A 21756-nucleotide genomic window follows, 5' to 3' on the forward strand; every position below is an offset into this window, starting at 1 on the left:
TGCTAGGGCAAACCTGGGGAAAAATGTTTTTCAAGATGAATGTGTTATAATTTTTTTTCATATTTTTATAACAAAGTCAATAATGTGCTAAATTAATGGAAACTATCCAAGTATGTAAATATGATCTTAAACGCACGGTTCCACATAGTTGCCCGGGAAAAGTCCTGTTACACCGTCCATAACGCCTTCCCACCAACCATCATCATTTTTCTTTAGCACGTACAACACGGAGCTCTCCTGGAAGCTAAGCTCATCATCTTTGTCGGCATAATAGTCATAAATGGCTACTACCTTTTCAATATAGTTCTTCGGTACCCAGCCGGGCAAGTTCTGATCGTCCGGAACGATGGGTGCTACCAAACTGTTTTGAGTATTGCGCGGACGACCAAAATCAGCGTGGTCCGACTCCTCCGGCGGTGGCGGTGGCGGCAAAGGAGGCGATTGTGATCCTGGACGTGGCATATTACGGCTCAGAGTATGCATGCCTATGTGACTGTGGTCTGGTATATCATGTGTTACAGTCAGCGGCGAAGGTGGAGCTGGTTGATGTAAAAAACATAAACAATGTAGAACGAGAAAATGCGAATCAATGACAAATTTTATTAAAATATTAGGTAAACAGCAATAATCTTAGGTAACAAAGCGTGAAAGGCCGGACGTTCTTCAGTGCATACCTAAAAAGTTTCTTAACATCACGATTACTAAATTTAATTTAATTCTAACACGTCTCATTTCGGAAAACATATACAACTAACGTTTTTGTTCTGTTGGTTTAACGACCTCTAAGGTCACACCGGCCATTGCTGGCCTACTAGACTAATTTTTACCATGTAGCCGGATAGTCAATCCGTGCTACGGGTGAACGGTCCGGATGAGATTTGATTGCCCGGTCCTGTCGTGTAGAACTGGCGCCGGTTATCAGATACACCACCCGTCATACGAAAACGTATTATATATAGCAATAGGAAACATCCCATACTCATTCGAAAAACTTTTATACTTACGCGGCATGCTGTTGCGTTCTTCGAATGTCGATTGATGTTGCATGACTGGACCGGACTGCATCGGGTGTACCATGCCGATCTGAGGCGGATGGTGCATCACCACTTGGCTTGGTGGCATTGGCATAGGAAGGGCGCTATAACCTGGGCCACGTTCAACCGAACCACCACTAGATGTACGACGCGGATGACCCACTGGATAGTTTGGTGCGTAGTGCGAGGGCACTTGAGGAGGTACGACTACTGGCGGTGTGCGATATTCACGGGACGACTTTCCAAGCGTACCAGTATTGCTGACAGGCTTACTGAGCGTACCGGAATGTCCTGCACTGCGCGTCATTTGAGGCGGTGTCGGTGGTTTGGTCGTTGGAGGTGGTCCTACCGATACGTTTGGCGAGATAGTCGACTGAATGGAGCCCTGGCTGGACACACGATGTTTCTTCTGGTTATTATTTGTTAGAGCGATACCATGACCTACATCATCCAACAGCGTGTAGTCAATCGGTTTACGGACGTATTTAATAGGTTTTTCCGGATTAAGTGGTGCTACTATTTTGTACTGTCGCGAACTAATTTTGTTCGCGGTGAGTACACCGATTTCACGCCTTGCCACCTTCTCCTTGTGGATCATTACTGTTTGCGAGATGTGATTCATTTGTGACTCCATTTCAGCCATTTGCGTCGCCTGCAAATCCATCAGCTGCAGAAAATTGAACGCCAACGTGTTGATTTGGTATGCCACGCTTGCCAATGATTGCGTTGTATAGTTTTTCGTCTCCTCTAGCGAAGCCTTCTTGTTGTCCGAGCTGTTAAACGGAATGGTACAGATTGAAATAATTCTGTCCTATTATTTTTCACGCTCTTCTATCTAAGCTTTCACTGCCTTAATTCCTTCAATAAACAACCCTACACACACAAATTGCTTGCTACGTTAAAACATAATCCGGATATTAACATTAAACACCACCCTCGACTTTCTCCTATTCTATGTACAGCACCCACTAGAGTATGAAAACCGTACTAAATTGGATAAAATTACTGCAACATACCCCAAAGGCAACTTTTGATATGTTATCCCCGGTAAAGAAAATGTTTTAACATCCAACGATCATACATTTTGTTCAGTGGACGCTGAACTATGAATCAGGATGCAATTAGCTTCGTTCGCGAAATTCATAGTTCTGCACCATGGAATTGTGGCATTTCCTCTTCTCTTTTTCTATGCTTACCGATAGTAGGTGTCCTCACAATATTCTGCCACACGTTCGAGATTAGAAAAACTTTCCTGTAGATTTTTACGCCCCTCGGGAATTTCAGTTCGAATCAGTGTGATCAAGTCATCCATGTTCGAATGGTTGTTGTATGATTAATGCTTCTGTATTCAGCTACTTCCGTTAAAGTGTAGATTATTCTCAGTTGTCCACCTATCTCCGTTTCGGAACTGCTTGAGCTGTTTCGACTATAAACGAGATATATTGTTGATTTGATAGTAATAGCACTGTCGGCACAAAACCAAATCTTAATTCCCACAACACTTCAATTTTAATGGAAAAGAACGAACCACAGCAGCAAATTGCATCTGAGCCCGATTAAAGCACTACGTCGATGCGCAGTATTGTAGTGTGCGTGATACCTATTTCTTCGCTTTTGCAGAGTGATATAATAGTTTGACAGTTCTCCTACGTTCACATTATAGGAGTTTATAGCAACACGACTCAATTTGTTAAAAATACTTCAAAATATTTGAAACGGTTACAAAAACTTTTATCTTACTTTTTCATTTGGGGGTTTCTTTGCTCAATTGTTTAAAATTTTGTATGGGATTAGACAGATTAAATCGAATGATAATTTTGGTCGTACAATTGAATCAAAAATGTTTGCTTTGTCGGATGGCCATGTACGATCTCATCCATCAAATTGAACTCGCTTGTATAAACGCGAAGTTGCTGTTATTTTCTCGATGTAAATGTAAACAAATTATTGTGATATGAAAGTAACAAGCGCCATAGGCGAGGATCCAACATCGAAAATCTAACGCACAAGAAATTTAAAATCCCGTTGGCAGCATTACCGAACCTATCGGTTAACCTGTGGGCAGTGTCACATAAGTCACCTGAGAACGGGCGAAGACGCGGCCCGCTACCATTGAGAACGGATGTGGTACAAATATCGGCCGGCGGTATGCACACTCTGTGCCTCGCGCAGCGTGGCACTGTGAATTCGTTTGATTGCAACGATGAAGGTGCACTCGGCTGGGCTGCTGTTCTACATAGGCCACATCTATACGGTGGGTTGTGCCGAGCATTGCCATCTCGGTCGTGTATCGATCGTGTAGCACCTGTCTGACACGGTCGGCGGATTGCGGAAGGACAACATCACACATTGCTATTAAATACAGACCACAAGTATGACAGACCATGATGTATGCCATCGAACATAAAGAGTATGGACGCCTAAGAAGATGGCTTAGATGGCTCGAAAACGTTGCAACCCGTAGCCATTCTCGACATCAAGAAGGTGTACAGTGTGTGCTGCGGTGAAAGCAGCTCGTTCACCGTTCTCGACTAGAGCGAACTGTATGCCTGGGGTAAGGATTCGGTACGGGGTCGGAAATGGACGAATCCAAACCTGTGCTTATCAACAGCAAACAGATGGCGGATAATGTGATCATAATGGCACTCAGTGGTGGACAACACAGTTTGTTGTGTGTAGGAATCACCGAGTGTAACAGAAAAAATGCACCACCTAAATCTATTGCCGCCGAAAGAAGACGAAAACGGATCCTTCGTGCGGAATCGGGTGTAAATGTTGCTGTAATATGAAATCGACTGAGGAGAGATGCGAATGGAATAAATTGATAATTTATTTTTTTTATTTGCTTTGAAAACAAAAGTTTATTTTTCAAGATCCAGCAGAACAGAATCGTCTTTGGTGCTTCCCATCCGGAATGCACCCACCGCATGGTAAATCGAAAGAATATTAGAGGAAACACTTTCTTCAATATTACATGATTGGGATGGATATGTGATGTGTATCTCTTGTGTTAAGTATTTTTCGGCAAGTATGAGTGGAGTATTTACCATCCAAACCACCATCACACAGACCGGAAGTACCATATCTTCACTCAATTCACCAGCTTTCAGTGTGCGCTCATGGAGCTACCAATAATATATTAGCTCAATTAGCAATACTGCAACCGGAAACACGAAACTGCAATAGAAGCAGAATCCTTGTCCGACCAATGACCATCCTATATTTCAAGCAAATACGAATGAAACCGTTTAATGCGTTGTTTTGAAAACCAAGTGCAAAATGTTTTGAAGCATTATAATGTAAATTATCGCACTTTTAAACACATAAACTCATCTTACTTTCACCTACAATACATATTACATAGCACAACGGGCCTGTTTATTTATCAGTTGACATTAAAAATAATATTTTTCTTCTCTCGTCGTACGATCAAATCGGATAAGCAATTAGCAAACGGATGGGTCGTACGATTAAAATTGTTGTACGAATGGCATCAACCTAAGCAATGATTAGCAACGGCAAGATTTGTTAAAATAGTTCGTTAAAAATGAAAATGATTTGATTACATATGTTTTGCTCATTACATGTTTAATGTTAGTTCGCGGGATTGTTAATCTTCGGCAATGGAATAAATTCACGGTCTGTTTCGCGTAATACACCCGGAGGAAAGTATCCTAACAGTGCTGTTGCATGTTCCTTTAATAGTTTTATCCTTTCTTCTTCGAGTATTTCTTGCATACGACGTTCTTCTTGCTGTTGTCGTTCTTCCTGTTCCATTAATATTTTTACATCTTCCATGCGTCTTTTCCTTCTGTCTTCCAGCAACTCCTGCACGTTTCGTCTATATTCAATAAGTTTTCGATGACGTTTTTCTTTTGTCATTATATCGATACGATCTCTTTCCGCCCACATGTTAATTTGTTTCGCCTGGAAACGTTTTTCTTCTTCTGCTTGCATCTCGCGCTGACAATTATTTTCAACAAGTTGCTTCTCGAGATCCAACCGTATTGCTATTCTCTTACGTATTTGATCTTCCAACTCCCGTTGTCGCTTTGTTTCTTCTTTTTCCTTCCGTTCAGCTATGCACAGTTCTTGAAGCATTTCTTCGCGATTCCTTTGTTCAGACTACAATCAAAAAGATATATATTTCATTCACTAAAATACTAAACATAACATAACTACATACAATTGCCTTTTCCAGGGTTGCGATCATAGCCTTGTTAAGCTCTTCCCGTTTTCGGTTGCTTTCCTGCTTTTGGGTTTGTTTCATCTGTTTCAATAGATCCTTCTCGTTGCCATATTTTTTTATTCGCTCATTTTCCACTTCGTCCAAAAATACTTGTCGAGCTTTCCACGTTTGCTTGGCTTCCTGGAAATATTCCATTTCCTGACGAGTACATTTTTGCCGTTCTAGCTTGCGTTGAATTGCTTCTAAATGTTCGTCCTGTATTTTTTTCACTACAGCATCCAGATAGCTTTTCTCAACTAGAAATTCTTCATATAAGCATTTTTTCCTTAAACGAGAATCGTCCATTTGCTGTTGTAGCACGGAACGCAGTACACGTTTTCCATTTTCTTCGGCTGCCTGTTTTTGCTTCATGTACTCAAGATTGTCGTGTTTTAGTTTATCCAATTCTTCCATATCTTTGAGTGCCAGCAAACGTTCATTTTTCTTTTTAAGTTCAGCTTCTGCTATTTGTGCTGCGATGCCTTTAGCTACATGTGCTGCTCGTAATTTAGACTCAAGTAAACGCATTTCTTGGTTCGATTCACGAAGTTGCTGCCGCAGTTTCTCTTCGTTAGTTTTTTGACGACTTGCTTCATGCAATTGCTGTGCCTTTTCCTGTTCTTCAAGGAACCATTTTCGTCTATCCGCTTCTCGTTTTAGTGTGTTTTGATGCTGTTCCATTTCGCGTTCACGATTTGACTGATCTGCAGCCTTTTTTTGCCAGTGCTCTAAACAGTTGCGTTGTATTTGATCGAAATCTTTTTGATAATTTGTGTACATTCTATTGCTTTCAACGGCTTTACATAAAGCATTTTGCTGTAGCTGTTGTTGTTTCTGCCGAGAGTGATGCTATGTTGGGAAAAAATGAAATGTAAAGCTTAATACGCACATATTACTTACATTGTAAAGTACCATTATAATTGTTTTGCAAACGTGTGCTTTTACAGTTTTATTCTAGCACAACCGATGATTACCGATGGTTGCTGGTACTTGAGCTATGTTGTTTGCATTGAGAAATGTATTCTATGCATTTCTATAGCAACACCTGTTTATTGGTTGTTATTTGGTGATGACAAATGATGTGTCAAATACATATGAGTTTTTCCTAGGCGGAACTGTTGCCAGTTTTACAATTTTTTTTACTTCATTAGCCGCTTATAAATTTAATAAATCACTTGTTGGCCGAAGGTGTTGGCATGCATTTTTATTTTCGTTATTTTAAAATACAAGAATATTTTGCATTTTATCGACCGTTTCAGTGATTCTGATACATAAACATAAATTGAGAAGTAACTATGCTTTTCAATGTTTTTGCTCTTTTGTACTGCGGCTGCGCAGTATTAACAAATCTCATGTATCTCTTGGTAAACTATTTTTTGCATTACGCATAGAAGTTCATTACAAAACTTAGTGTTCAAAAGGCAAATCTACAGTTCGTTGTGACAAGGAAAGTACTGTTGTTGGCAGCACATTCCCATCTGTTGTATATCTAATTGAAGTGAGCAGGAAAACATTGCAAACCGAAAGTAAAATCAACAATATTGAACGTTACATTCGTTTAACTACCCTTGCGTACAACTGGAACTTGCAAAAAATCTTCAAGACTACGTAATCAAGTGAATCAATCGTTCGTACCAAATCACGTCAAGAGAAGTGCATACCAAGAACAGTGTTTTGCTTTGCTGCTTGCATTACAACGAAGAATCAATCATGTCAGCCATCAATCTTTTAAAAGAGTTGCTAAAAGCATCCGAAAAGGCAGCTAACATTGCACGTGTGTGTCGGCAAAATCAACGCCTATTCAGCTTACTGGTACAGGAAAAAGAAAGAGATGAATCGAACTCGCGATTTGATCACGATTTTAAAACACTCGCTGACTGCCTCATTCAGGAGATGATAAAATATGACATTGCAAAGCAGGTAAGTAATAAAGAGTTCTCCGGGCACTATCTATTACAAAATAAAGCAATGGGATTTTATCGATTAGTTTCCAGAATTACGTGACAACATCCGAGGGGAAGAAAATGCAAAATTTACCAATACTACGGGTGAGTCTGTAATAGTGACGGTGACGGACGATCCGGAAAACACCATCCAAATTCTGGAAAAGGTAATTATGTCAAATGTGGTTTGTTTCTCGTTGCTTTACGTCATTCTAAATAGTATGGTATGTAACACACGAAGTGGGGCTAAACATTACTTTAATTTCGAAATTTTGCAGATTCTTAACGGTGACAAAGAAGCCGCATCTGCCCTCGTAGACGAGGTTTATCGCGATGTTGATCTAGATACAGAAGATCTAGAATTGCCTACCGACTCAATACCGTTAGACAGCAACTGGTCTGAGCTGGGCATTTGGATCGATCCAATCGATGGTACGGCTGAATATATTAAGGGCGAAGAAAAGTTAACAAAGTACCCGAACATCGCTTCGTCTGGCCTAAAATGTTGCACAGTATTAATAGGTGTGTATGAAACATGCCAGGGCACACCAATCCTTGGCGTAATCAATCAACCATTTGCAGACAAAGTTAGTGATCAAGATGAGTTTCAGGAAAAATACAGAGGCAAAATCTACTGGGGTTTGTCGATAGGTGACTTAAAATTCAACAATATAGCGCCGCATGAACCGGATGCACGTATTGCAATTCTTTCTCCGTCCGAGCAGTCAAAGTATGTTGATTTTATTCGAAATCAATTAAAATATGATGTTATCTATTCATCCGGAGCAGGATATAAGATACTAAAGATAGCCACGGGAGAAGCAGAACTGTTTCTCTTAAGCAAAGGCACTACATACAAGTGGGACACATGTGCACCCCAAGCAATTCTTCGTTCGATGAACGGGGATTTGTTCAACCTTCAAGACACACTTATAAACAAATCGGTCAAGAAAATCGCTTACCAAGACCGTAAAGTTATTCGTAATCTCGGCGGACTTATTGCCTATCAGAATATCGATAAACTGCGAGAATTTCTTAAACTGTAAGCTTCATTTAATCACTGACGTGAAGCAAAGCTTTTCGATATCAATTATTCAATACATAGTATTTCGAAGAACAGAAATATAAGAAATAGATTCGAATGGCTGTTAATCGTTGATATATAGACATATGAATGTTTAAACAAATTTCGTAGTACTTCGTGTTGTACGTAGAATGAGAAGCTAACATAGCTAAAAGTTGTGTTACAAATATGGATCAAAACTCAAGGAACATTTAGTGAGACTCTATTCAATCAAAGGCTGTCTTGTAGAGAATTTTTCTTGATTTGAGGAAACGACGCCACAGTTTAATTCATAGAAATCCACTGTTTTAGATATCTATTTTTATAGATACTTCGTTAGTAGTTGGTAAATCATACGTATATATTCGTGAAATGTGTGGAACTATTCAGAATTGTTCTCAATGAAATGTAAACAAGTATAATGGTACTAATATTTTGTTTCTTTGTAATTAACTATGCTTCCAGATCCCGTCACATTCCATTTAGAATGTTTTACACAATTGCATAATGATTTCTGCAAATGTAATAAATAACTATAAGTTTGTACCAAGTATTACCAGGTAATATTATGTACCAGGTAATATTGACAAAAGGCTTAAAACCATCGATAATGATTATACAAATAACAGGGTCAACGTATAAATATTTCAATCAGAATTACTGTGTTTGTAGAACGGCAGGAATGAGATATAGCAAAGAAAAAATCATTTACGGTAAATTAAAACATTGAAAACACAGAAACTAGCATAGATCAGATGTTATTGGCGTAGAGCGATATATCTAAGATAACCGCATGTTAGTTTTATAGTAGGTTTGATGTAACATAATCGTATTAGCATGCAGAAGTAGAATGTTTAAACAGTTTTCTCATTTATCTTTTTTATCATTTGAATTGAAATGCCGTATAAAGCTGTTGTTACGAAGGATTAAAACTAAAGCATTCATGTAGATCGATTGCATTCGTTCAATAGATGTGCCGTAAATTATACAAAAATAAATTAACAATAAAAATTGAACTAGACCACCGACACGTTCAATACAATCTTCAAACTATACTTAAATGTTTCGGCCTGGTTTAAAAATACCAACACCACCGCCGTTCGTCTACTTTAGTTATTATAATTTTTTTTCTAAAAACTGTCATTAATGTATGTTTTTGCATATGCAAGCGATTGTTACTCAACGCATATTACACAAACGTTGATCCAACTCTCCAAAATTATCAAAATTTATGTAGTTTTAATTAGTGTTGTGCTTAATGAATCTGCTGAATGGAATCGTTCATATGAATCTTCAGTGAAGAATCATTCAATGCATGAGTCGACTCCCAACAGATTCATGAATCTTCGAAGATTCATGAATTCTCAAAGATTCATGAATTCTCAAAGATTCATGAATCGTTAAAGATTCATGAATCCTCAAAGATTTATGAATCATCAAAAAATTATGAATCCTTGAAGATTCACGAATCCTCGAAGATTTATACTACAAATTAACTGAAATTGTGTACGTCAATGTGGTGAAAAAAAAACACTTGTTCGATGTAAAGTTGAATGTACATAAACCTATTTTATTTTACAAATGTAGAATACGAGCATCAAATTGTGGGATCAGATGCTAGTTTTAACATTATAAGCTTAATCACCTAAGACGAACTCATGCGTTTCATTTTCATTCGTCGATTTTGAAACCATACTTTCACTTGTCTTTCGCTTAACATAAGTGCAACGGCGATTTCGTACCGACGAAGACGGGTCAGGTAATGTGAATGAGCATATTCACACTCTAGCGCTTTTATCTGCGAGTATAGGAAAAACATATTTGTTTTTGTAAAGCTTTTTTATACTTCCATATCTTAACATTATGATTTACTTGAGCCTTAGTGAACGCTGTGCGAGCTTTACGATTGGTAATCATTCCGATTTCTGATAACTTTAAGTTTTGGGGTTGGTCCGAAGAATGTTCTGCATCAAACGATTGATTCGTTTTTGGCCTTATGCTTTGAATAACTTCGTTGTTGTTTGCCTCCTTTGTACTATCGTCTAGAAAAGAAATCAAGTTTAAAAACCTATTTATAATGTTCTATTTGATATTTATTTAAAGATAAATATTCTCAGATTATTGGATTGATTGTATTATTAATGTAGAAAGTGCACGTATTCAAAAGAAAATGAAACGTTATTAAAAAAACACAAACATTTAAGATAAAGCCCTCTGCTCTGCACAAAAAAAAACCATCGGAATCCAAATATATTTTGAAGATAGCAACTATAAACTTAGCCCTTGGCGAGACAGTTTTTGAAATACTGAATGATATATGACGAAATTGTAGGTGTTTCAAAAAGGAAAACCGATTTTCATCAGATGAAAATGTATCCCAATATTGTCTATAAAACTATCCATATAGATCGTATATAAAATTAATACGCATCTTCCTTGTGCGTTTTCAAACCAATATTTCGTTTTAAATTAATTTTAGATAAATCAATTAAAGAGGTAAATCGATAAATAAATAATACCACATTTAAATCAACATCTGTTTCATAAATGCGCAATTGGTATAGGTATAGGTATTGTCTTCGCCCTTATCTCGATGGGACTTGTACGGAATCTCGTTCGGTTCGCTCTTCTGTACCCATGTCTAACTATCCAGCTGCTAGTAAACATGTTCAACGAAAGCCATACATAATTGGCGTCTTTATATTTGTGGTGTCAAAAAAGTAGAAAATGTATATAGTGATTTACTCTCATTTATACTCCCATTTATATTTACTTATTTATATACCTTTGTTTTCATTTCAGAACCCCAGTTTGAACCGCAGATTGCACAATTTTGAGAACCTTGGCCTGAGGTGTCATTTCATAATACATTTAAATCAAATATTACCTTTGGCACCTGTAGTACTGAATAGCAGATGTCGTAATAATGGCGCACCACTGGGCCATTTAGCATCATCAATGCATTTAGCGTCTTGTTCTTGGTCCGAGATGGATTTTTGATAGGATTGAGAATCAATCACTTCCGCCGTTGGATCATGCTCATTGTACAGAAACGGTAGTACATCGTCGAAATAGTTATCTGGTGTACGACTTCTTTCGCCTTTCAGTTTCTGTTTAGCATCTTCACTGTAGCTAGAGTTGGTCAGATAGCCTACTGCATTTTCAAAATTTTGCTGAACACGCTGTAACGAATTTACATCTGAACAAGGAGTAGAATTCATGTCCGAGAGGTCTGAGAACGACTGTCGACCTGCTACATTCATGCAGTTGAAAAGGTTACAGTTATCGCTATCGGGCTTTATGGTGTTTGCAGAGAATTCTGATCGATTTTCTGACACTAATTCATCGCTGTAGGTTGAAATGGTTACATAACAACGTTCGTTGTGCTGTTCATCCATCGCTGTTTTAGAATAATTGTCATAAGAATGGGAAAACACATTCTGGTTCAGTGATACCGTTGAATTATCTGACAACGACGTGGTTGACTGAGGGTCGGCCAAATTTTGATTTGGATAGTGATCATAGGTTTGTTGCTGTGGGTATTCGTGACTGAAGAACACAGCTTGCGATTCGTTTGCTGCACGAGGTGAACAGCTAAGATGGCGAACACTACTATTGTCACTGGTAAATGGCTGATTCGGATGCTGTGTTAAATGACATATTACATTAGAAATCGTCGATGTTGGTGAAACGATGTATCTGTTTCGAGATATTAATGATCGGTCCTGAGATGAGCACTCTGTTGCACAACACGTCATTGTAATTGAACACTGCTCAGGCATATCACATTTATTCATCCTGAAATTCCACTATTCCACTCTCACATTATTCATTACAGATGACTCAAATGACTTTGGAACAAAAGTTATTCGGTTGAAAAACTTATCTAGTCTGAATTTTGTTCGTTATTTTTCATCGGTTAATATCACTTCTAATTAATATCACTTTTTAGAAGCACTGTGAACATTCGATTAATAAAAATACAATATAAATGAGAGAACTAGTTTTGTTTTTTGTAAACAAGTTGTAGGAGTTAGTAACCAAGGTATTATCCGCGATGAAATACCAGAATAGACTGTCGATCGTTACAAGAATCTACGTTAAGCACAGCGTAGTTGCTGCATTCAACGCTTTCGAATGAACTCCGCCTACACCGATCCTTTAACCAATCAGCGACACGCTTTTAGAAATTTCCATACACCACAAAGAGTTTTTCTTACCCCTCTCTTATATCCACTTTCATGCCTCGATTGAACTGAATTTTAAGTTTAAAATATCCGCCGGGAATGCCATATGCTCAACATTTGCGTTTTGAAATTTCCAGAAATCTTACATTACTGTGATTTAAAACTATTTTAATCAACTAATGTTAATTCACCCTGTCATGATATGCTTTGATGAATTTTTATTGCAATTGTTTCTATTAATTCAAGAGTTCGACAGAAGAAGAGAAAACAAGTAAGATTTAATTACATGGTTAACCAACAATTATTATTAGCCACAAGTATTTGCACGAGATCTTAGGATTGGACTACTTCGAAAAGAATTCATCGTTGTAAGAGAACGTTTCAAAGCAACTAATACAATGGCTTATTTATTGTTATAGAGTTTTCCAAACTATAGTGAAGCCATCAAACTATGTAAACTACACTGGAGGACAATGTTAATGCTAAAGTCATATTTAAAAAAAGTTGTTTTGGAAAACGATACACTTCATTACATCTGCGTTAAGTCGTTTGGTATAGATACATCGCAATGACTTGATGCGTTCTGTTCAAATATATTAAATTACAAAAGTGACAAACGATCAAGCTATTGCAGTACTTTGTAATTTTAGGGTCGTGTTGCAAACCAAAAGCATCCGTTGCACGGCTAGATTATTGACACTTTCCTGTTTATTTTTTACTATTTATGACGGTAGATCATCTCCGCACGCAAGAGTGTCACTCCAACGGCTATGCCTGATCTGTAGTTTTTGCTTAACGAATTGCTTTTCTATTGATCATGTAGAAATTTATTTGTATTGTTTGAACTACGAATGTCTTATTTAGGAATACGGAATCCCATATGAAACCCATCTACAACTAAAAGGAACTGCATGTTTCGAAGCTCATAGCTGGTTTATAACTAAAGAGATGTTTTCCATATGCCTGTTCGACTAGTTGAGAAACCGCCGTCAACATGTCTAGAACCTCCAGCATGATCAACAACCTCAAACAAAACAGACAGCAGAATCGCATTTAACAGCATTACAACATCTGGTGCATCTAATTGCAGCTACACTGCAGAGATGGGCGGAAATGAATATGCTGCATTGTGTCAATGAAGCATAGAATAGCCGATCATTTTTCGCCAACATCAATCAGTTCGTGCTGCATTTGCAGATGCATTACCGCAAACAAATAAGGCGGTATCGTAAAAGGTCCATCAAACAAACCCGATACGAAATGATAGATAGCAACAGATCATTACATCGCAGCATCGATTTAGCTCACATCAGACTCGCACCACATGACGTAGAGTACGTCGCAACTCGAAGAAAGAGTTCAGACAGAGGAGCTTAATTTTGCATTTTCTGATACACGTATTTAAATACATTGAAGATGAATCCGGAGATTTCGCATTTGTTAATCTTTGATTCTGAATCTGATGATCCAGGTGCATATTGTTTTTCTATTTTACTATTCTAAAATATGTTCCTTTTGTGTAAGATGAACGATGTCAAATGGAGCATCAAGTTTAGATTTGTTATGTGGTAATAGCCTTTTTTTAATTATATCAGTAATAGCCATAGTGTGACTTACCAAATTGATTGAGAGATAGAAGCAACGGTCTCTTGCAATTACAAAACCACATGGTATCTTCGTAAAATTTTACATAATCCATGCCTGTCGGCGAAGAGTACGAAGGAAATACAAGATAACGGGGTTTTTGTCACAGTGTTTAAACTCTCATACCGAGATCCTAACAATTCGGTTTAAAATTGAAATTTATGGCTCCTAGGCGAAAACAAACATAGTGCTAGCGCGCACGCAACTGTTCCAAAACGGAATGGAGTATTGCCTCAAAGACCTGTTGGTATAACTGGAAGATCGGTGAAAGGCAATACAAACAACCGCGCCGACAAAACAAATAACAAGTATACAGCTTCCTACATTGCAGCACCCATAAATCAAGGATTGCTGAAGAGTGTTCCTTGCCATACGTTATGCAGTAGAGCATTCATGTTTCGTGGTTATCATTAATTGCATGTGGAGGATGCAGGATATCCGTACAACGGCCTCTGCGGAACGTGCGATCTACGAAACAAGACGTGTATTGTTCAAAAAGACCAAATGTACAAACAATCCTTGTAATGTTTTTGTATAGTATCGCTGCTCCATCGCTATTGATCACAACTTCTCTTTATCTTATGATCATTATCTCTTTTGCTTCGCTATCACCACACACCTATACAACTATAATAGGCGAAGTGGGCGCTTAATCTTATCTTTTGCTTCTTATTCTTAAAAAAAATTAAAAAACAATTCAACAGCAAATTTTCACTCCTCTCGATCAAATCCATTCTTACATTGCATGAAAAACCACAGGCAACTGTAATGAGATTATAACAGGGAAGAAAACTTAAATTGACTTTAAGTGGGACGCCAGCCTCAGCAAACGAAACCCTTACGAATAATTTCACGCTAATGTTTGTCGTAATACTTTCCGCTTGTGACGAAAGACGTATCATAAACATTAGTCGCACCATTCCAGTTTGTATTTGGTGCCTCTGTCTCCATTACGCTTGAATAACAGCAAATGTTCCCAGCGCTGATGAAGCTGTTATTTATTAATAAATTGATAATGAGAATTGCAGATGAATACTTTTTGAATATTCTGGAGTAATTTATGCTTAGAAATAAAAACTTGTTTGTCACAAGAAATGAACATATGTGATATTGTTTAAGGCCCGTATTACATGATTTTTAAGAAAAAGGTTGTGTTCAAAGTTTGTAAACTGCATTTTTTTCCAAATGTTGAGTGTGATTAAGATATAGATTAAAAAGAAATTAAATGCCCCCCCCCCCCCCCTTCCCTCGAAAGCAATTTAAAATGTTCTTTTTAATAACATTTACACATTAAAATGCGTTCAATTATAACACAATTATCTACAGTTTTTGATTCTGCCGTGTACAGTCTAAGAGTTCAGTATTGTATCTTTTATAGATATATGTTCAATAAAGAAGTCTCTTACACATCGACGCTGATAATGTAAACTTACTTACCTTTTGCAATATTTTTCGAGTCATCGGTTTCAGAAACCGTGTTCCAGTTCATGTTGACTCCTGATCCTCGGCTAAATTCTCACCAGAGCCTAAAAGAAACAAAGAAAAAAATAATGTTTAATATTTTGTCCAGTTTCCAGTTATTCCAGTTATTCAGATAGAACGGTCTGGCCGTATTGATATGGTTTTCTCTTCGTCTTTATAAATTAACTCTATTAGCACAACAACCATTCTGCACAAGTCAAACAAAATTCTTTTGAATCGTTGGTTTATTGTTAGAAATATAAAGCAAAATAAATGTGTCTTTTAATGTGTTTTGGAGCGGGCCAAGAAGAAGGCGGAGAAGAAGCACCAAAAATAACCGTAATAATGGTTTCATTTTCATATTGTATTAAACAGGTTCTTTTGTTGCTGATTTCTACGATATGTTTGTCATTCCGAACGATAAACGTCTTGTTACGTAGATCGCACGTTCCGCAGAGGCCGTTGTACGGATATCCTGCATCCTCCACATGCAATTAATGATAACCACGAAACATGAATGCTCTACTGCATAACGTATGGCAAGGAACACTCTTCAGCAGTCCTTGATTTATGGGTGCTGCAATGTAGGAAGCTGTATACTTGTTATTTGTTTTGTCGGCGCGGTTGTTTGTATTGCCTTTCACCGATCTTCCAGTTATACCAACAGGTCTTTGAGGCAATACTCCATTCCGTTTTGGAACAGTTGCGTGCGCGCTAGCACTATGTTTGTTTTCGCCTAGGAGCCATAAATTTCAATTTTAAACCGAATTGTTAGGATCTCGGTATGAGAGTTTAAACACTGTGACAAAAACCCCGTTATCTTGTATTTCCTTCGTACTCTTCGCCGACAGGCATGGATTATGTAAAATTTTACGAAGATACCATGTGGTTTTGTAATTGCAAGAGACCGTTGCTTCTATCTCTCAATCAATTTGGTAAGTCACACTATGGCTATTACTGATATAATTAAAAAAAGGCTATTACCACATAACAAATCTAGACTTGAAGCTCCATTTGACATCGTTCATCTTACACAAAAGGAACATATTATAGAACAGTAAAATAGAAAAACAATGTGCACCTGGATCATCAGATTCAGAATCAAAGATTAACAAATGCGAAATCTCCGGATTCATCTTCAATGTATTTAAATACGTGTATCAGAAAATGCAAAATTAAGCTCCTCTGTCTGAACTCTTTCTTCGAGTTGCGACGTACTCTACGTCATGTGGTGCGAGTCTGATGTGAGCTAAATCGATGCTGCGATGTAATGATCTGTTGCTATCTATCATTTCGTATCGGGTTTGTTTGATGGACCTTTTACGATACCGCCTTATTTGTTTGCGGTAATGCATCTGCAAATGCAGCACGAACTGATTGATGTTGGCGAAAAATGATCGGCTATTCTATGCTTCATTGACACAATGCAGCATATTCATTTCCGCCCATCTCTGCAGTGTAGCTGCAATTAGATGCACCAGATGTTGTAATGCTGTTAAATGCGATTCTGCTGTCTGTTTTGTTTGAGGTTGTTGATCATGCTGGAGGTTCTAGACATGTTGACGGCGGTTTCTCAACTAGTCGAACAGGCATATGGAAAACATCTCTTTAGTTATAAACCAGCTATGAGCTTCGAAACATGCAGTTCCTTTTAGTTGTAGATGGGTTTCATATGGGATTCCGTATTCCTAAATAAGACATTCGTAGTTCAAACAATACAAATAAATTTCTACATGATCAATAGAAAAGCAATTCGTTAAGCAAAAACTACAGATCAGGCATAGCCGTTGGAGTGACACTCTTGCGTGCGGAGATGATCTACCGTCATAAATAGTAAAAAATAAACAGGAAAGTGTCAATAATCTAGCCGTGCAACGGATGCTTTTGGTTTGCAACACGACCCTAAAATCACAATGTACTGTAAAAGGTTGACCGTTTGCTATAATTTGTGTAGAAACATTTTCAAGACCATTTGTACTATAGGACCGCTGGTGTATGTGATTAACGGCGCCGTCTCCCCGTAACAAAAACTAACTGTTTGCCTACGTAGTAAAAATAAGTGTTGATACGGCCTGGCCGTTCTTGAGAAGCGAAAAAAAAAATTATATACAGAAAGTTGAAAATATTGCACAACTATATTTGTTAAGATATAAAGTCAAATTTCGAATCGGTCCTGTTCAAAAGAGATAATGTGTCATCTTTCGCAGTGCCAAGAAAGAAGTGTCTCTCACCCATTTCAAATTTGTATCATTGTAATCGGAAATTAGAGTGGTCTTTCGAGATACGACTGCCAAATATCTGGGTTAGCTACAGTAGCGGATCTGACGGTGGGCGTAGTAGGCGGTCCGTCATTTGGAGGGGCCCCGAAAGACGACAGAACATTTCATAGGTAACGGAACCCGAACAGAAGTCAACCCACTCCCCCCCCCCCCCCCCTTCCCCTTCCAATGAATGGCTACTCGAACTCGAACACTAGAGGCCCCTTTAAAACCCTGATCGAACGTTTTCCAAAGAATCATATGGATAGCCGGGGCCCCCAGATTACGACAATGTGAATTTTTTACTCTACCATCCAGCTTCGGCGGTGGTTTGGCGCACAAAGGCGGTGACGAGGTGACGAGCCTCCAAAAATGACTCTTTCCCCCCGGGCAGCACTTTTGAAAACAGTTAACTCTCCGGTCACTTTTTTCAAAATTCAGTATATCTACAGTGCGACCATACTTTTGGGGCCCCAATTACCATTCCGCTTAGGGCCTCCGAGAAGCTTGATCCGCCACGGGTTAGCTAGAGGAAATGAAAACATTACAGAAATAGAATTCCAATAAAAACTTTTTTAATGTTCCACTTTACATTAAACATTGCTGTTATTGGCAGGGTGCTACAAATGAATAAAACAAAAGGATTATTGATTGATGCAATTCCTGTATATTTATTTTGTTCAATCTTCCTGCTTAAACATACCAGTAATAAAACAAATCTTGTTTCTGAAAGAAAATTATTTTCTGGAATACAACTGTGTTCTTTTTCGCTGTCTTTTATGTCCAAAAGGATTAATAATATTAAAGAAAAATAGCATTTTCTTGATAACTTTGCTGAAAAAAAAATCGTATTACATCCTAGAAATAATAAGGCCGGGAACAATTTTCATAACCCGATATTACATTGTAATTCGGTTTGATTAAACTGAATTATAGAATAATTCACAATAATCAAAATGATTTTATTTTAATTTGCTAAATGTTGCTAAGCTAATAACTCTTCTTCTTTGTGGCACTACAACTTCAAGAGAGTTTTAATTTAACCGAAGCAGTATTATTAATCCTTCGTACGGGTGAACGGTCCGGAAGGAATTTCATAAAAAGATATGTTGTAAGACCGGCGCCGCTACCGCACCCCAATAACTTTACCTTTTTATTATTTTTTCATCTTTTTACGAGAGGGGCCAATACCGCTATCAAATTCAGAAATATTAAGCACTTGCGAGCGATTCAAAAAAGTTATCAAATTTGTGGAACTATATGAGTTGGATTGTTCCAAATTTCTGCACCCATGTCGTATAGAGCGTGAAACATCATTTTGCCTAAAAAATATAAATTTTTGATGTTTTTAATGGTATTGTCAAAAAGCATTAATATATTTATTATAATAAGTAAGTCTTCAATGTACCTCTTCAATAACCCTTTTTTAGTTTGTAAAAGGTTACGACGTTGAAATTTCTCTTTACCAATAATCGGACGATTTAACGGGGATTTGACTGCAGGTCGGTTTTTAGTCTCATTGTCGAATTGTAACAAATTTTTTGGAGCGTCACGTAGACCCAAACTCTTCGCATAGTGACCCATATGGACAGCTTTAATATAAAAAATATTCCTTAACTCTTTAGGAAAGTTTGAATAATATCGTACCCACGACAGGAAAGCTATGGAGAAGAAATAAAAATAAACAAAATTTAATGTGATAATTATATTGCACAAGGTTAATTCGTGCGTAAGGAAATAATATAGAATACTTGAAAATAATGTAAAACATACTACTAGAGCGAAGATCAAACATACCTTTTTTTGCACTGTCGAACAAAACGTTTTCTTTTTCTATTAACTGTTCGTAACGATGCTGAAGTTCAATTGCCCAATGTTCTTGTACCATGGAATTGCATTTATTATCTCTATTCAAAAGTTGACCAAAATGTCGTATAATACCATTAGCATTCTGCTCCTGAATTCTGAAACGTGAAAAGTTAAATAATTATTATTTCATAAACGGAAATACATCATTAGTGTTTGTAACAAACCATACCTGATGTGTTTGTTTGCTAGGTACTTTATGAAATCTGTTTCAGATGGTTCGATAAAGAGTAACGCTCTGCCAGATTCACCTGCTCGTGCTGTCCGTCCCACACGGTGTACATAATCAGCTAATATTTGTGGCGCGTGATACTGAACAACTAGATCGACTAAAGGGATATCGATACCACGAGCTGCCACATCGGTGCAAATTAAAACGGCTGCCGTTGATTTTCGGAATGATTGAAATACTGAACTTCGTTCAATCTGTGTCATCCGACCGTGGAGTTTATAAAATTTCAAACCGGGCAACAATACATTGTTATCGAAATGGCTCCTGTTATCAACATTGATGCTTAAATCTTGTTCATTTACGCTTGAGTCGTTTTCAATGTAGTTGGCAAACTTTTGCAATGTAAGTACTACGATCATTACATCGTAGTGAAAATCTACCAGATCTTGAGTTGCCATGAAGATAAGAAGTTTTGAAGGTTTCTTTCGATGCTCGTTTACAATTAATGCACTTAATGTTGCAAGGCGCAATTTTGGTGCAACTATTAGATATTGCTGCTTCACTGTACCCGGGATGGAAACGCATTCTGCAACGTTAAGAAGCTGACCAGCACAGTTCGTGATAGTGCTGGAAGATGTCTCGTTCTGAAAAACTTCACTTGTTTCGATGAAAACTGGATCTTTCAGTGTCAATCCTGCAAGCTCTTTAACCGAAGCGGTTAATGTTGCAGATAGTAGCACCGTTTGTATCTTATTTAGTTCGTTTTCACTATTGTCTTTTTGGCCATTGTGGATCGCGTCGATTATTTCCTTCACATCTTTTTCGTATCCTAACTCAAGCAATCGATCAGCTTCATCTAAGACGAGCCAACGAATATGTGCGAGCTTAAGTGATTCTGTATTACGAATGTGGTCGCAAAAGCGACCAGGTGTCGCGATGAGTATATTTAAGCCAGCTCGAAGTCTTGCCTTTTCCGTTTTACGTTTTTCACCACCAGTCAAGTAACCAGGAACAATCCAATTAAACGGCTTCAGTAGCGTGTGTAGTAGCTCGTATGTTTGCACAGCAAGTTCACGCGTTGGAACAATTATTACAGCTCTTATGCCATCACTGCGATTAATTTGTGGCCTAATCTCGTGTAAACTTTCAACTACAGGCAAAGCGTATGCGAGAGTCTTTCCAGATCCTGTTTGAGCACGAATAAGTGCATCATTTCCATCAAGTAACAACGGTATAGCTTTGTTTTGAACCATGGTAAGTTGTGTAAAATGTAACATATCAGCAATATTTTTTTTAGAGTGTGGGTGAATAGCAAGGTTTGCAAATGACTGGTCACTGAACAACTTTTCTACAACTGGACGTAACTGTGGAAGTTGTATCTTGGATTGGATGGGTTTTACGATTTCTATGTTTCTATCTTCACCAGGACCATTGCAAGATGTGTTGCTCGTTGTACGTTGTTTCTTTTTTTCGATTGTTAAATCATTGAGTTTTTTGTTGTTTGAAGGGTGACCCTTTGGTTGATAAATGTCTCGTGGAGGAATTTCCTCATCCTCCGTTAGAGTTGCATCCTTTGTTTTCTTTATAATATTACCTCTTTTTCGGGCTACAACAACTTTAGCAGGTTGCGTTTTATTAAATTTAATTGAAATTTCTCCTTTTTCGGCACCTGTTTTTGTTCCCTCTACTTGCCGCGTTATAACCTAAAATTACCAAAAGTCGGTCAGTAGGATTCACTTGTTGGATTACTCTGGTTAAAATAAAATCATTGTCACCTGCGGTGGATCGTCGAAAATGAAATTACTTAACATAAGATCCATCTTCTGGAACAAGTTCACGCGAGTACAATGCAAATTGAAAGAACCAAATAATATCCAATCTACACTTTTCGACACGTGCG

The 21756-nt window shown here is 37.8% G+C and overlaps 5 protein-coding genes across 9 annotated transcripts; 1 reads left to right on the forward strand and 4 right to left on the reverse strand.

Annotated features, from left to right (window-relative positions):
- Window positions 1-44: 44 nt before the first annotated feature.
- On the reverse strand, window positions 45-2871 carry LOC125762193 (abl interactor 2). Its single transcript, XM_049424043.1, has 3 exons — window positions 2231-2871; window positions 1005-1807; window positions 45-539 (listed from the first exon to the last, which is right to left on the reverse strand). The coding sequence occupies exons 1-3, from the start codon at window positions 2344-2346 to the stop codon at window positions 127-129; spliced, it is 1332 nt and encodes a 443-aa protein (XP_049280000.1). The 5' UTR covers window positions 2347-2871; the 3' UTR covers window positions 45-126.
- Window positions 2872-4368: 1497 nt separating this feature from the next.
- On the reverse strand, window positions 4369-6344 carry LOC125762179 (meiosis-specific nuclear structural protein 1-like). 2 transcript variants are annotated; one of them, XM_049424032.1, is made up of 3 exons: window positions 6237-6344; window positions 5221-6111; window positions 4369-5159 (listed from the first exon to the last, which is right to left on the reverse strand). In XM_049424032.1, exons 2-3 carry the CDS (start codon window positions 6040-6042, stop codon window positions 4629-4631), a joined length of 1353 nt encoding a protein of 450 aa, XP_049279989.1. In that variant the 5' UTR covers window positions 6043-6111; window positions 6237-6344; the 3' UTR covers window positions 4369-4628. The 2 variants fall into 2 exon arrangements, with proteins under 2 accessions (XP_049279989.1, XP_049279980.1); XM_049424023.1 differs by having other exon boundaries at window positions 6175-6299.
- A 272-nt stretch (window positions 6345-6616) lies between these two features.
- On the forward strand, window positions 6617-11220 carry LOC125762203 (inositol polyphosphate 1-phosphatase). 3 transcript variants are annotated; one of them, XM_049424063.1, is made up of 4 exons: window positions 6617-7182; window positions 7250-7372; window positions 7484-7727; window positions 11071-11220. In XM_049424063.1, exons 1-4 carry the CDS (start codon window positions 6973-6975, stop codon window positions 11103-11105), a joined length of 612 nt encoding a protein of 203 aa, XP_049280020.1. In that variant the 5' UTR covers window positions 6617-6972; the 3' UTR covers window positions 11106-11220. The 3 variants fall into 3 exon arrangements, with proteins under 3 accessions (XP_049280020.1, XP_049280012.1, XP_049280011.1); XM_049424055.1 differs by lacking the exon at window positions 11071-11220 and adding an exon at window positions 8734-9310 and having other exon boundaries at window positions 6621-7182; XM_049424054.1 differs by lacking the exon at window positions 11071-11220 and having other exon boundaries at window positions 6626-7182; window positions 7484-9310.
- Window positions 9872-16460, reverse strand: LOC125762228 (uncharacterized). Of its 2 annotated transcripts, none has more exons than XM_049424099.1 (2): window positions 15537-16460; window positions 9872-10310 (listed from the first exon to the last, which is right to left on the reverse strand). In XM_049424099.1, the coding sequence occupies exons 1-2, from the start codon at window positions 15586-15588 to the stop codon at window positions 10063-10065; spliced, it is 300 nt and encodes a 99-aa protein (XP_049280056.1). In that variant the 5' UTR covers window positions 15589-16460; the 3' UTR covers window positions 9872-10062. The 2 variants fall into 2 exon arrangements, with proteins under 2 accessions (XP_049280056.1, XP_049280047.1); XM_049424090.1 differs by lacking the exon at window positions 15537-16460 and adding an exon at window positions 11156-11677.
- A 2000-nt stretch (window positions 16461-18460) lies between these two features.
- Window positions 18461-21756, reverse strand: LOC125762049 (probable ATP-dependent RNA helicase CG8611). Its single transcript, XM_049423769.1, has 5 exons — window positions 21632-21756; window positions 19857-21559; window positions 19616-19782; window positions 19227-19479; window positions 18461-19140 (listed from the first exon to the last, which is right to left on the reverse strand). Exons 1-5 carry the CDS (start codon window positions 21674-21676, stop codon window positions 18975-18977), a joined length of 2334 nt encoding a protein of 777 aa, XP_049279726.1. The 5' UTR covers window positions 21677-21756; the 3' UTR covers window positions 18461-18974.

This window comes from Anopheles funestus, chromosome X (assembly GCF_943734845.2).
Source record: "Anopheles funestus chromosome X, idAnoFuneDA-416_04, whole genome shotgun sequence".
Lineage (NCBI taxonomy): Eukaryota > Metazoa > Arthropoda > Insecta > Diptera > Culicidae > Anopheles > Anopheles funestus.